The sequence below is a fragment of the Podarcis gaigeae genome, assembly GCF_964106915.1.
Source record: "Podarcis gaigeae genome assembly, chromosome: 1".
Classification (NCBI taxonomy): Eukaryota; Metazoa; Chordata; class Lepidosauria; order Squamata; family Lacertidae; genus Podarcis; species Podarcis gaigeae.
The window spans coordinates 78,185,124-78,200,106 of record NC_139678.1 but is presented as its reverse complement, the minus strand read 5'-3'; the positions used below and the strand labels follow the sequence as shown (position 1 = coordinate 78,200,106).

The window sequence follows — 14,983 nt, the reverse complement described above, 5'->3', positions numbered from 1 at the left end:
CAATTCATGTTAACATCACAGTGACTGAGCAGACCACTAGGGAGGAAGACAGTCAAACAAACATCTGTCCACTAAACTATGTAGGGCTTCAAATCTCAGTACCCACAAGTTGAACGGACTCTGAATCCCATTGGGAGCTGGTCAATCTGCTAGCATGAACTGGAAGTGTAGAGGCAGCGTGGGGTGGGCACACAGTGGGTTTTCATCACTCATGATGAAAAAAGTGTCTTTAGCTTTGCTTTCATCTGTATTAGATGCTCCCTTATATATCATTATTTCTTGAATTTATATACTGCCCTATACCCGGAAGTGTCAGGGCTGTTCAGGAACTCAGGAACTGTCAGGAACACAGGCAGCTGCTTCCTACCAAGCCCAGCATTGTCTACACTAACTGGCAGCAGCTTCAGAGTTTTCAGACGGGAGCCTGACTTGGAGTTGCCAGGGAGTTGGAGCTGTCTACCCCTGAGCCACAGCTCTCCCTTCACTACTATGCTGGCAACTGTTATGTATTGAAGTTCTCACCCTGGCCACCAGGAGTATTGTGTATGTAGTTTTCACTCAGGTCCACGTCAGTTATTTAGGCGGGAAACCCTGGGTTGTTGTTGCTACAATGTTGACAGCCGGCTGCCTATAAAAGCAGGCCGGCTGAGCTGTTTGCTGTTCAGTTTGCTGTTCCAGCTTACAAAATAAAGAGCTGCTTGGAGACATCACTGTGTCATCTGCCATGTCTACCCACTATTCTACAGCAACTATGCAGGCCCTCATGCAGAGGTCTTCCCCACATATGTTAGCTGTGATCTTTTTAACTGGAAATGTCAGGGATCCTACATGGGATCTTCTGCACACAAAGTGTGTGCTCTGACACTGAGCTATAGCCTCTTCCCAGCTGTAGGCCAAGTGGCAGAAAATGTGGCAAAAGAACTTCAGTTCAAAATGGAGAATGAACACAGGTTTCCTATGCAATCCTAGGCATCCCATTTCTCTTCCTCTCAGTGTCCAATTCATCCCTTGACTATTTTAATGGCAAGGGGGTGTCTATGTTTTCTTAGTGTGTTTAAGCCCCAGTTGCAGCCACACAATGCTGTCATTAGGTTCCCCAATGCAGTGCCTGTGAGCACAAATGGAGCCCTAAGAACACCCACCTTTGGCACCAATAAAAAATACACAGTTATTTTGGCTTTTTGCTTGCTTGTTTGTTTGGCAGGAGAGTTGCCTGCTTTTTTCTTAGTGTCATGGGGCACATGTGGCTGTTTGCTCTGTTTTTTTGTGGGGGCTGGGTTCTGAACATTGCCAGTTTTTCTTCTGTGAAATGGGTATTTTTTGGTGCCCACAACAGTTTCTTTGATTTCCATCTATGCCCCTCAGCCCAGTATCCTTGTTTGCTATAAAGTACAATGGCACAGTAGCAGTGATGGGGGAAATCCTTTTCTTCAATGGAAACACCTGTGAGAATGAAAAGAAATAAGTTTTGCATGAAAGAAGCCACGTGGCCTCTACTACTGCTGCTCTGACCAAACTCTGCCTGTCATTATTCACCTCTGCTTAAGAGGGCTTGCTTGGATGCTGAAGCTCCAATGTTAAGGAGGAAAGTTTGGGCACATCCACATAACTGCAAAATCCTCCTTTTAAATGAGCAAAGGGTGCCACTTAGCTACAGGGTGCTGGATGGACTGTGCCATGCGATGCCAGTGGTCATTCATATCGTTGGGTCCTCGTTTCCCCAGCACAGCCTGTCCTACAAGCTGCTTGCTTCTGGGACGCAGCTCATAAATGGAAATGAGGAGAGCACAATCCCAAACTATAGGCTGAGGCAGGTGGAACAGGAACGTTTCATTGAAGACAGTAATTGATGTGAGGGTCTTGGGCTTGGATTTCTGATGCTTCTGCTTATGGAGATTGCAGAAGACATCGATCCTTGCATATATACCTGGAACAGAAAGAGCATCAGAAGGAGTGGCAACATGAACAGTTATTGTCCCAAGATTACAACTATTCTTCTGAACTGGGCAGAGATTTAATAATTTATCTTTTCCTTGCATTGAGGCTGAGAGGAAGGAATTTGATGATTATTGGAAGAAGCAATACCTTCTATATCTGTGAGAGGAAGGACTACAAATGTCTGTGACACAGCCATACAGGAAAGGCAAAAGGAGGAAGAATCAAACACTGCAAATGAGATATAATGTGCTAAGGCTTCAGAGGCACTAAGAACAACATACTTTGGAGCAAACTGGATATGCATATTAATCTCTAACTGGGTCGCAAGAAAGCAACTACAGAATATAAAACAAGGGTTTTAGTAGGGTTGCCATATTTCAAAAAGTAAAAACCAGGATACCTCGAAAGCTTTCTTTAAGGAAGACCCCAAAATTCTTGAGTTGTTTTTTTTTTTAAGGAAAACCTGAAAGGGCAAAGTATCATTTTTCAGAAATTCACCCCACCTTCGAAATCCCAGTAATGTCCATGAAAATAAGGATGTATGGTAGCCCTAGTTCTAGAGATCTTTTGGAAATTTAGATAAACATGAAAGTCATATTCCAGTAAAACAAAAAAAGCAAGCCTGTAGTCCTCATCTCTGTATGGAAAAGCCTTGTAGTTTTGTATCTGCTGGTGTCAGAGATCAAAGCTGGACTTCCATTTATCAGAAGATGAGGGTCCGGGTCCCTATATAGTTCCCCCACTCCCTTCAATTATTATTTTTTGGTCATTTCTCCAGCCCACCTATCTCAGTTTTTGTGCTCTATTGCCTTTCAGCAATATGCTACATCCATTCTCTTCAGTCACACCTTTGGACCACTTCCTGCACTACAGCCTGAAGCAACTTCAAGGGGACAGAGATATTAAGCTGGGATTTCAATATTGACTTTATGCTTTTAATGCATGGGGTGAGGAGAAAATGATCATTTCCCAAGACACTCTCCACCTTCAACTATTACTGCTACAGTGTCTGTAGAACTTTAATCTGGCTCTAATGATACCAAGACTCTACATCTCTGGGTCAGTTTTTATCAACATATTCAAGAATACACCTCTCTTGTGAGTCACCTCTTTGCAGGTGGGACAGCAGGTCAGAAGGAGGCAGCACCCAAACATCAGGCAAAGAACAAGAAAACAGATATATTTACGTTTCTCTGGACTGTTGTACAAGAAGGCAGTTTTCACTTTCAGTAGCCCAACCTCTATCTTCTGAGAGATCGGAAGACACTTCAGTGACACAAGAACCTCTCCAACTGTGTCCTGTGAAAAGATGTAAGGGAAATGCTGGAGGGGAAGGCCAGCAAATCCACTTGCAAATCTCCTTCAGCCTTACCAACCTTGAGGCTCAGGAATTTCCTTAGGATTGGAATGGGGGAGAGAGAAATTAGCTATGGCTTATTGCCACCCGCTTTTTATTTTGCGACTGTTTCTTACTCTGTTGCTTCTATGAGCAAGGGGTGTGAAATATACTCAGAGTCGCAAAGTGATTTCATGCTCTTTATTCAGCTCATAGTGGTGAGGAGGAATGAATGAAAGTCCCCTCAAGGTATCTGCTTTATATACATTATTTACACAATGGGCTGCACATGATTGGCTAATTCCGGAATTCTACTGTAAGCCAATCAGGTTGTGGATTCACTTAAATCTGGAGCATGATTGGGTGGTTCCTGCCAACCAATCATACTGCTGCATTGTTCTAGGACCAATCCGACTGCTGCATTCTGAATCCTATTGTTCTAGGACGAATCAGACTGCTGCCTTTTGGATCCTATTGTTCTAGGACCAATCAGACTGCTGCAGTTTGGATCCTATTCGACTCAGTACATAACACCCCTCCCCTCTAAGTTCCAGTCCTGCCCGGGAGGTCGCATTCATAGTCCTCAAGGTACGCTGGCGGCCTACGTGTCCGTTGCGGCCTGTGGTGTTCCCTGGTCCGGTGTTCAGGTTCTGGCTCGTGTTCCAAGGAGGCTGGCTGTGATGGGGCTGTTTGGTCTGGCGCAACCGGCTCGCTCAGTCGTGGTTCTGGTTCCGGTGTCTTTTCGGCCTCACGGGTCCTCTCTGTATTTACTGATTCTGCCTCTCCTGCTGGCCCCTGCTGCTCTATGGGCCTCACTGCCCCACTGTTCCCTTGGGACTCCTCTGCCCTTTCCTCCTCCTGGGTTTCTCCCGGGAATCGTCGCCGTATCTGGTCGCAGTGGCGGCGCCAGCATTGCCCTCCATCCGTTAGCACCTCGTACGACACAGGGCCAGTGACCCTGGTGACTGTGGCGGGTACCCATGCTGGGCCTGCCCCAAAATTCTTTGCGTACACTGGGTCCTGGGCCTCGAAGGTCCGGGGGTTCCTGCCTTCCCCCACCACTACCTCATCCTGAGCTCTATCGGGGTGAAGACGGTCCAATCTGATTGCAAGGCGCCGACCCATTAGTAGTTCAGCGGGGCTCCGGCCAGTCGTTGAGCTGGGGGTGCTGTGCTGTGCTAGGAGGAATGTGGCAAGGCGGTACTCCCAATCCCCTTGCGTCATGCGGCGAAGGGTGTCCTTGGTGGTCCGCACCATGCGTTCTGCTTGGCCATTGGTGGCAGGGTGGAATGGCGCCGAACGGATGTGGCGGATGGCGTTCTGCGCTGTGAAGGTTTGGAATTCTCCTGACGTAAATGCAGTCCCGTTGTCTGAGACGAGAGTGTCAGGGAGCCCGTGGGTTGCAAACAGCCTGCGTAGTACCCGGATGGCTGCGGACGTAGAAGTGGACGGTACCAGTGCGACTTCCAGCCATTTGGTGTAGGAGTCCACCACTATGAAGAATGTTTTCCCCTGAAAGGGGCCAGCGAAGTCCACATGCAGGCGTGACCATGGTGCTCGGGCGGACTCCCAGGACTGGACTGGGGCCCTTGGGGGATCTGGGCGGGATTCTTGGCAGGCCTGGCAGTGTTTGACCCAGGCCTCTATCTCTCCGTCGATCCCCGGCCACCACACATAACTCCTGGCAAGGGCCTTCATTCTTACTACCCCTGGGTGTGTCTCATGTAGGGCTGTGAGGACCCTTTTGCGGAGGGGCTGGGGAACAACGACCCTGCTTCCCCATAAAAGGCACCCCTTGTGGGCCGACAGTTCATGTTTGCGGGTTGTGTAGCCAGCGAATTCTGGCCCAGGCCTGCTGCTGGGCCATCCCCTCCACACCCAGTCCAGGACCCGGGAGATGACCCTATCTTTCTTGGAGTGGTGTGCCACTTCTTGTGCCTGAATGGGGCGGTCGGGAAGCAGCTCCAGGCTCATAACCTCTTGTGCAGGTGCTGGGTCGGGGCCTGTTTCTGGTAGTGGTAGCCTGCTGAGGGCGTCCGCATGGCCCATCGCCTTCCCCGGGCGGTGAATCAGCGCATACTGGTAGCTGGCAAGGAAAATTGACCACCTGAGGACACGAGGAGACAGCACTTGGGGGGTCTGCTTTTCGGGGGCAAACAAGCCAAGCAACGGTTTGTGGTCAGTCACCACGGTGAAGGGCCGCCCGTACAAGAAATCATGGAATTTTTTTACTCCCTTCACAATTGCCAGACCCTCCTTGTCGATTTGTGAGTAGTTCCGCTCGGTTGCGTTGAGTGTCTGGGAAAAGTATGCCACCGGTACCTCTCTCCCATCCGGGAGTTGGTGTCCCAGGACAGCGCCAATGCCATAGGGCGAGGCGTCGCATGCTAGCACCACCGGCAGCCTCTCGTCGAAGTGTGCCAAGACCGAGTTTGAGACAAGCAGGTCCTTGACTGCCTGGAATGCAGCCTCCTGGCGCTGGCCCCACACCCAAGGGGCCCGCTTGTCCAGGAGTCTGTGTAGGGGCTCCGCTACCGCCGCCTTGTGGGGAAGGAAGGAATGGTAAAAGTTCAATAGTCCCAAGAAGGCCTGAAGTTCAGTCTTGCTCTTGGGCGCAGGGGCATCACAAATGGCCCATACCTTGTCCCCAGTCGGGTGGACCCCTTCTGCGTCCACCATAAATCCCAGAAAGTCCACCTGAGGCACTCCTAGTAGACATTTTTCCCGCTTCACCTTGAGACCCGCTGTCTGGAAACGGTGCAGAACGGTGCGGAGGCGGTCCTCAAACTCCTCTGGTGTGGGCCCGGCAATCAACACATCATCGAAGAAGGGGGTGACGCCAGGAATCCCTTTAAGGAGCGAGTCCATTAGATTCTGGAATATGCCTGGTGCCACGCTGACACCGAATTGCAGCCGCTTTACCCTGAACGCTCCTCTGTGCGTCACAATCGTCTGTGCCTCTGCTGTGGCCTCATCTACTGGCAGCTGTTGATATGCTTGGGCCAAGTCCAGCTTGCCAAAAATTTTCGACCCAGCCAGGGTAGCAAGGACATGGCTGACCACTGGCACTGGGTATGCATGGGCCGTGAGGGCCTTGTTTATAGTACATTTGTAGTCTGCGCAGATGCGGACCGAACCATTAGGCTTGACGGGTGTGACGATTGGGGTTTCCCAGGGGGCATTAGGCACCGGCTCCAGCACTCCTTGCTCCACTAGCCGGTCCAATTCCTCGTCTATACGTGGTTTCAGGGCGAACGGGACCCGGCGGGCCTTGAGCCTGACTGGTCGTACTGCGGGGTCAAGCTGTAGAGCAATGGGGGGGCCCGTATACTGTCCCAATTTCCCATCGAAAACCCCTGGAAATTCCTTGCATATAGCGTCCACATCCACTTGTAAGGTAGTGTGGTTCACTCCGGTGATGGCTAGTCCCAGTGGTCCAAACCATGCCAATCCCAGTAAGCTAATGTAGGGGCCCTTGACCACAAGCAAGTCCAGTTGCCGCGTCCGCCCTCGGTATTGCACCCTGAAGGTCCCCACCCCCATTGTGGGGACCTTACGTTTCTGGAAGTCCCGGAGGGTGAATGGGGCCGGCCTGAGTTTGGGACCCCCAGTAGGACACAGTTTCCTTAAGGTCCTTGCCGAGATTATGGATAGATTTGAACCCGTGTCAAGCTCCATGCGGCATGGGGCCCCCTCTATCCGTACCTCTACATAAATTTTCTCTATGTTGGGGTAGGGCAACTGGTATACCTGGAAGTCCGTGAGCTCCGTCGAGTTGCCTTGGTGCGTTGGGCCCCGGGACCTGGGGCTCTTGGATTGGTCATCTGATGCCTGGCGTCGGGTGGGCCGAGCCCGACACACCCGGGCGATGTGTCCCAATTTTCTGCACTGCCTGCACTCTGCATTGCGGAAACGGCAGGTCCTCCTCTCGTGACTTTCCCCGCAGCTTGCGCAGTTCCCTCCTTCTCGTCGAGGCAGCTGTGGTATGTGGGCTGCTTGAGTGCGCTGCTGTACTCGGTGCACCTCCTCCCTGTCAGATCCTGAGTCGTCAGTGAGGTCTTCGTGGTGGACCCTCGGTTGGGATGGCAGGCTCGGCCGTGCCTCTTGCGTCGACCTCTTGGCAGCTTCCGTTGCCAGGGCCTCCTCCAGAGCGACCTGGAACGTTAGGTCCTTCTTAGCGTAGAGTCGTTGTTGCAGTTTCTCATCCCTCAGGCCACCGACGAGGCGGTCACGAAGCATGTTCTCCAGCTCTGAGAAGTTGCAGAACCGGGCGGCTTGGCGGAGAGAGGTCACAAACCCAGTTATGGTTTCCCCAGGGGCTTGCCGCTTTGCATAGAAGGCATTTCGACGAGCCACCACTGAGGGTTGCGGCGAAAAGTGCCCCTTCAGCTGTTCCATTATTGTTTTGTATGGAACAGTAGCGACGTCTTCAGGCGCAAGGAGAGCCCGGGCGATTTCAAACGTCTCCTCTCCGCAGACGCTGAAGAATATCGCCCTCTTCTTGGCGTCTTCTTCATCGGTGACCCCTTTGGCTTCTAGGAGGAAAGTGAAACGGGAGGCGTACGCTTCCCAGTCTCCCGTTGCTGGGTTGAACGGCGAGAAGCTGCTGTCGGTTGCCATTCTGAGTTCCTTGTGTCCCGGAGCTGAAGCCTGGATACACGGTGCGAGGCAGCGGTGCGGCAGGTGGCGGTGCTGCGGTGCTGTGTGTGGCAGTCAGCTCAGCGGGATCCCATCCTCGTCGCCAGTGAAATATACTCAGAGTCGCAAAGTGATTTCATGCTCTTTATTCAGCTCATAGTGGTGAGGAGGAATGAATGAAAGTCCCCTCAAGGTATCTGCTTTATATACATTATTTACACAATGGGCTGCACATGATTGGCTAATTCCGGAATTCTACTGTAAGCCAATCAGGTTGTGGATTCACTTAAATCTGGAGCATGATTGGGTGGTTCCTGCCAACCAATCATACTGCTGCATTGTTCTAGGACCAATCCGACTGCTGCATTCTGAATCCTATTGTTCTAGGACGAATCAGACTGCTGCCTTTTGGATCCTATTGTTCTAGGACCAATCAGACTGCTGCAGTTTGGATCCTATTCGACTCAGTACATAACAGGGTGGCAGTTTCTTCCAGTAGATGCTTGTGGGCAACAATTCTTGGTGGTGAAAGGTATTAAGTTGTTCAAAAGCCACAGAGTGAAAGTTTACTTGGCACAGAGTGGGCTACTCTAAGTGAAAAACAGGGTAGGAACTATTACTAAGGCCATTGGTTGTTTAATCTGTTCAAATGTATTGTGTGCATGTTTGTGTTCTACCCAGGTATTTGGTTAAACGGGCTTAATTTTTGTCGTACTTTTGCTTGTTTTCCCTACAACAGAATAGTTAATTTCTTGTTTATTTGATTTGGTAAGACTCAGCATGGATATTGAAATCCCTCGGGCCTGTTGTCTTTTACATTTCATCTTGTTGGTTTCAGCCTGGTTTTCTAGTTTGCCAAAATTACATTAAATCTTAATTCTGTCTTTTATGGTGTTAGCTATTCCTTCCAGCTTTGTGTCATCTGTAAATTTATAAGCATCCCATCTATAAATGGGAGCTCTGCAGCTCTGGTAATGCACGAAACATGTCTTCATAATTTTGAGAATTTTCTGGGTGATCTCTCTATGTGGCAGTCTGCTTGTGTGACAGAAATCCACTTGCACAAAGGGACTTACTATTTCTCTTTTTCCACTCCCCTCTAACCCCTCCCCACCAGGCACCCTCAAAATCATTTCTGGAGTATTCCCTCAACACTTGGGAGCAGATTTTGTGGGTGAATTGAAGGCTGCAGGGGTGAGAAAGGGAAGTAGATGCCCCGTTCCAAGAGCAAGTGGCTGCTTGCACTACTCATGATCTCACCTTCTGTATCAATAACCTGGAATTTTTATTTTGTAATAAAAAATTTAATGTAGGATTTTGAGAATTCTCCCAAAGTAATGAAGAAAACCCACAGCTACCTTTGTCGCCTTCTGTAATTCTTCACAGAATTCGATCTTTCTGGAAGTATTAAGTGCATTCAGAGCTATTCTCACTTCCCCCAGAGGTATATGCCGGGAATATCTGTCAAAGTGTTTAACCTATGGAATAATTGACATCATAAAATAATAACAATAACAAAAATAATCTGTATTGATTTAAGGTGTTTATTCCTGAAATGCTTCACATGCATTTATCCCTGCAATTCATATATCATAGAAATGATGATGATGATGATGATGATGATGATGATGATGATGATAATAATATACAATGGCCCTATAAATTAGGCCGACAGTATTATCCCTATGGATGGTGGACTGAAGAGAGATAGTGGTTTGCTTAAAGCCACACAAAGAGCTCAAAAGTGAGGCGATATTTAAACTGAAGATTTCTACACATAGACCACCATAGTATATGAAGTTTGAAAAGACAAATCAGTAGGTGATAGTCAATTAATCTTTACTCAGAGTAGACCCATTAAAATTAGTGGACATGACTAACCGAGTGTACTCTGAGAAACAGTTCAACCTTGGCCCTCCAGATGTTTTGAGACTACAGTTCCCATCATCCCTGACCACTGGTCCTGCTAGCTAGGGATCATGGGAGTTGTAGGCCAAAAACATCTGGAGGGCCGAGGTTGAGGAAGCCTGAGTTACCGTAGTTGAATAGGTAAAGGTAAAGGTAAAGGTACCCCTGCCCGTACGGGCCAGTCTTGACAGACTCTGGGGTTGTGCGCCCATCTCACTTAAGAGGCCAGGGGCCAGCGCTGTCCGAAGACACTTCCAGGTCACGTGGCCAGCGTGACATCGCTGCTCTGGCGAGCCAGAGCCGCACACGGAAACGCCGTTTACCTTCCCGCTGGTAAGCGGTCCCTATTTATCTACTTGCACCCGAGGGTGCTTTCGAACTGCTAGGTTGGCAGGCGCTGGGACCGAGCAGCAGGAGCGCACCCCGCTGCAGGGATTCGAACCGCCGACCTTTCGATCGGCAAGTCCTAGACGCTGAGGCTTTAACCCACAGCGCCACCAGCACCACCTGTAGTTGAATACAGCCCAATATTTCCTGCAAAGGTCATAAGACCTCAGGGGAATTTCCACTCAGATATGAAACATGGTGTTGAAATTCCAGGCCTTACTCTGCTCACGCAAATTGCTTAAAGAACATTTTCCTGTGTCACGTAAGTTGACCCTAGATGCTGTTTCTCAGTTCAGGTGTTATTAATGTGATTTCCACATGAATATTTTGCTTTTCATTCTGTATTCCTTCTTGGTTAGTACTGGGAGGGAAGGGCGAGTGCAAAAGTTTGCACTCCATTAATTAATTAATTAATATTACATTTATATCCCACTTTTTCTCCAAGGGCTCAAGGTGGCATATATGGTTCTCCCCCACCCCGTTTTTTCCTCACAACAACTTTGTGAGGTAAAGTTAGTCAGAGAAAGTGACTGGCCCAAGGTCACCCATTGTACTTCAAGGCTCGGTGTGGATTTGAACCCTGGCCTTCCAGGCCTTAGTACAGCAGTACAACCACTACCCAACACTGGTTTTCTGGGAAATAATCTTCATAACTATCTTACACTTATTTGAACAGACATCCCACCATATTCCTTATTATAACACAAGTTCCATGCTGTTGCTTTTCCCATTATCTGATTTGTTCAGTTGCTGCCTCCTTTTCACACTGAGGTTGATAAAAGCACTATTTCGTTCACCTCATCAATGAACACATAAAATTTTTATCCATTTGCTTTTTTGTGTAGCTCACAAAAATAGTTTCCCCTACATGGAAGATAAAATGTAGGTATAAACCACCACCAAGCAGCCTGAGAAGCTTGGGGGAGGATATTTTTTTTAAAAAAAAAGTTGGCTAAAGAGCCCAATATATTGAGAAAAAAGGAAACATACGCTGACAGGAAATGCACAAATAGCAGTAATGGGACACCATGTGTCAAGCCAAGCAAAAGGAAATTGAACAAAGTGGAACAGAGGGCAACCGCATGTACCCCATGGTTGCAGGAAAGACATGCACTTATTGGAGATTTCCACAAGATGGAGGCATTGCTCCATAGGCAGCTGAAAGATCGGCAGTTCAGATCTATGATGCACCTAGTTTTTTATTTACAATTTGAAATTATATTGTTACATGCTTTGAAAGGGTTTTCTGCCCCACCCCACCCCTCAAACCACATGACTAAAGCCCTGTGTTTCTTTGAGGTGATTTCTTGCCTCATTTTGAGAACAGCTGCTTCATGTATGAAATGCCATAAAACTTCAGCTTGCAAGTCTCAGTCTTTGTATGATGGTTGAAAGAAGATGTCAGCTAGTTCAGTGGTTCAGTGTTGCAGCTTAGTTAGTTGGTGTTAGGGCAACAGTGATGCTTCGCATCTGTATGTACAGTGGTACCTCGGGTTACATAGGCTTCAGGTTACAGACTCCGCTAACCCAGAAATAGTGCTTCAGGTTAAGAACTTTGCTTCAGGATGAGAACAGAAATCGTGCTTCGGAGGTGAAGCGGCAGCAGGAGGCCCCATTAGCTAAACTGGTGCTTCAGGTTAAGAACAGTTTCAGGTTAAGTACGGACCTCCGGAACGAATTAAGTACTTAACCTGAGGTACCACTGTATATGAAAAGCCTACCAAGCTGAAACTTTCTGTTTTGTGTATAACTTCATCCAGAGTTGTTTTCTAAGCCTATTATTTATACAGCAGATCTGGACCTTTTTCTGCTTCTGTATGGTGGCTGGTACTGCAAGCAAGATCCACACTTTCACTGTGTGTGAATCTTATATCAGATTCCCAATGAAGTACCTTGGTTCTCAAACGCCTTGGTTCCCAAATGCCAAAAACCCAGAAGTGTTCCAGTTTTCGAATGTTTTTCGGAAACCGAACGTCTGATGCAGCTGTTGGCTATTGTTTCTGGGGCGCCTGCACCAATCAGAAGCTGTGCCTTGGTTTTCAAACAATTTGGAAGTCAAACGGACTTCTGGAACAGATTAAGTTTGGTGCTTTTGTTTTTGCTATTTACTTTGCGTTTTTGTTTTTGAGGCTTTTTCGGTTAATTTGTTTTTGTGACTGTGTGGAACCCAGTTCAGCTACTGATTGATTGATTGTGTGACCATGGAAATGGATAAAAGCCCCCCATCCACACAATGACTAGAAGAAAAAAATTCATTATTATCATCTACAATACTGTCTTATGTATTTTATACATTGATTATTGCTTTCATTTCAGGGATCAATGGTCTTGTTAGATAGTAAAAATCATGTTGAATTGCTGTTTTAGGGGTTGTTTTTAGAAGTCTGGAATGGATTCATCCATTTTGCATTACTTTCTATGGGAAAAGCGCACCTTGGTTTTGGAACACTTTGGTTTTGGAACGGACTTCCATTAACGGATTAAGTTTGAGAACCAAGGAACCACTGTATGCCCCAGCCAATCCACACTTCACAAGATAAAACTTTCCCTAATGAGGCCTCCTGCCGCCGTTGCCCTTTCACCGTTCAGATCCCGTTCTTAGACTGAGGTAAAGTTTGCAAACTGGGACACTAATTCCGGTTTTGTGGAGTTCGTAAACCGAATTGTTTGTAAACAGGGCTGTTCTTAAACCGAGGTACCACTGTATTTGAATGAATGGTATTAGAAATTGTATTATAATTTAGTATTGTTATAATGAGGCTATTATTGGATTGTAATTGAAAAAATAATAAAAATATTATTAGAAAATATTTTAAAAGTCTATTTAAAAAAATATGTGGGGAAGAGGAATGGAAGAGAGGAACCTTGGGTGAAGCAGGTCTCTGGGCTACCGAGGAGAGGAATCAGTATAACAGAAGCATGAGAAGGGATGCTGAGGATCATCTAGTCCAACCCCTTGCAATGCAGGAATATGCAGCTGTCTCATACTGGGATTGAACCTGCAACCTTGGAGTTATTAGCACCATGCTCTAACCAACTGAGCTATCCATGCTGACATCCTTAATATTCTGGGGCATATCCACTCCCTTGAAGCCACATGCCACTAATTCACCCGAGCCCCCACCTGCTTGCACTGCAGCAACAACCAGGCTAGCCAAGACTCCATTACCATCCTCTAAGACACACTAGCATGGGACTCACCCATATCATCTAGCCTGCTTTTTTCTGGGAACATAACTTTAGTGCTAAAACACTGAACCAGGAATGTGGGAAGCTCTTCTGTAAATGCGCCCCTCTGTAAAACTATAGAAGACTACCCACTATCGCTCTCACCTGTAACTTGATGCTGCTCCTTGTCAGTTCGGCCTCCTGCAGGGTACAAGTAAACTGATCTCCAAAGTCTGGGCTGCTGGAGTTCTTTGCCACGTGGGTTTGCCATTCGTGGACAATATACTGGAGATCAGGAGACTGGGAGGAAGCCCAGCTCAGCAGCCTAACCTTGACAAAGGTGTTGGTGCACTGTTGGGTGGGTAGGCCCAGGGCTCCTGTGACAGTCAAGAGGAGCTCCAGCTGCTCTTTGTTGTAGAGAAGCGAGAACTTCAGTTTGCCTGGATACTCATCAGAAACAACTGCATCGCTACTCAAGTTGCCCATTTCGTGGCTATTTTCTGAAGCTGGTGGTGAAAAGCAGATCCCAAGCTTCTTGAGCTCCTTTTGGATTTTTTGGATCTGGACAAAATGAGAAAAGTGTGCTCTTAAAAGTGACTGACTTCTAAGTAAACAAACATTGGGTTGAACTGTTTATAGGCGTATTTATTTATTCATAAAAAATACTTGTATACCATCATTTTAAAAGGAACAAATGGGGGTTTACAACAATTATATATACACAATTAAAAAACACAGATCACTAGCTATTACAGAAAATGTTTTTCTTAATTGTATAGGCCTGGCAGAAGAAAAGTCTTCGGCAAATGTTTAAAGGTTAATGCAGAAGATGCCTACTGAATCTATATTCTACAGGGCTGGGCCAATGAAAGTTTCATGTGGATGTTCAAGGTGTTTCACCAGCTTGTGGAACAACCAGCGACGTTCCTAAGGATGATCTCAGTGATCAAGCAGGGGAAGAAGTGTTCAGGCAGCCCCTAAGGTATCTTGAACCTAAGATAAATTAATACAAGGGCCCAGAACCCAGCTCAGTAGTGGATGGGCAGCCACTGCAGATGTTATAATGGTGATGCCACATGTTGACAGCCATGTGTCCCCATCAGCAGTCTGGCCGCCACTTTCTGCAGCAGCTGGAGCTCCCAAAGAACAGACATCCATAGAGCACATTGCAGTAAACCAGCCCCAGTGCATGAACTACAGTGGTTAGGCTATTCCTGTCCAGGAAAGGTTGTAGCTGACCAACCACACTTTGGCTTCTGCTGACAGGAATGTACCCAAGAGTACCCAAGCTTACACATCTGCACTTCCAGAGGAAGTGTGACCCTGTCCAGAATGGGTAACTTGCCTACCTCCCAGACATGGGAATCGCCCTCTCAAAGAGCTTCTATTTTTCCAGGATTTAAACAGTTTATTGGCCCCCATCTAATCCAGCACTGCATTCGGACACCAGTCCAGAGCTTGCATAACCACTCCTGATTCAAATGTTATGGAGTAGTAGAACTGCATGTCATCAGCATACCAGTGACACCTTGCTCCAAGACTCCTAAAGAGTGCTCCCAATAGCTTCATATAGATGTTAAATTAATTATATAGGTTCAGTTGATTAAA

General features: G+C 47.4%; 1 protein-coding gene across 1 annotated transcript; it reads right to left on the bottom strand.

The window, feature by feature from the left end:
- Positions 1 to 751: 751 nt before the first annotated feature.
- LOC310825221 (synaptotagmin-1-like) lies at positions 752 to 14,405 on the bottom strand. The gene is made up of 4 exons (XM_083698484.1): positions 13,541 to 14,405; positions 9,271 to 9,390; positions 3,126 to 3,237; positions 752 to 1,927 (listed from the first exon to the last, which is right to left on the bottom strand). The coding sequence occupies exons 1-4, from the start codon at positions 13,859 to 13,861 to the stop codon at positions 1,626 to 1,628; spliced, it is 855 nt and encodes a 284-aa protein (XP_083554610.1). The 5' UTR covers positions 13,862 to 14,405; the 3' UTR covers positions 752 to 1,625.
- Between the last annotated feature and the right edge of the window lie 578 nt (positions 14,406 to 14,983).

Bases quoted from the DNA above. Each gene is read 5' to 3' on its own strand.
- LOC310825221 (XM_083698484.1), bottom strand. From the start codon at position 13,861: ATGGGCAACTTGAGTAGCGATGCAGTTGTTTCTGATGAGTATCCAGGC. The intron at 9,391-13,540 runs GTGAGAGCGATA...ATTATTCCATAG, and splicing joins GGAGCAGCATCAAGTTACAG to GTTAAACACTTTGACAGATA. The intron at 3,238-9,270 runs GTAGCTGTGGGT...ATCTTTTCACAG, and splicing joins AATTACAGAAGGCGACAAAG to GACACAGTTGGAGAGGTTCT.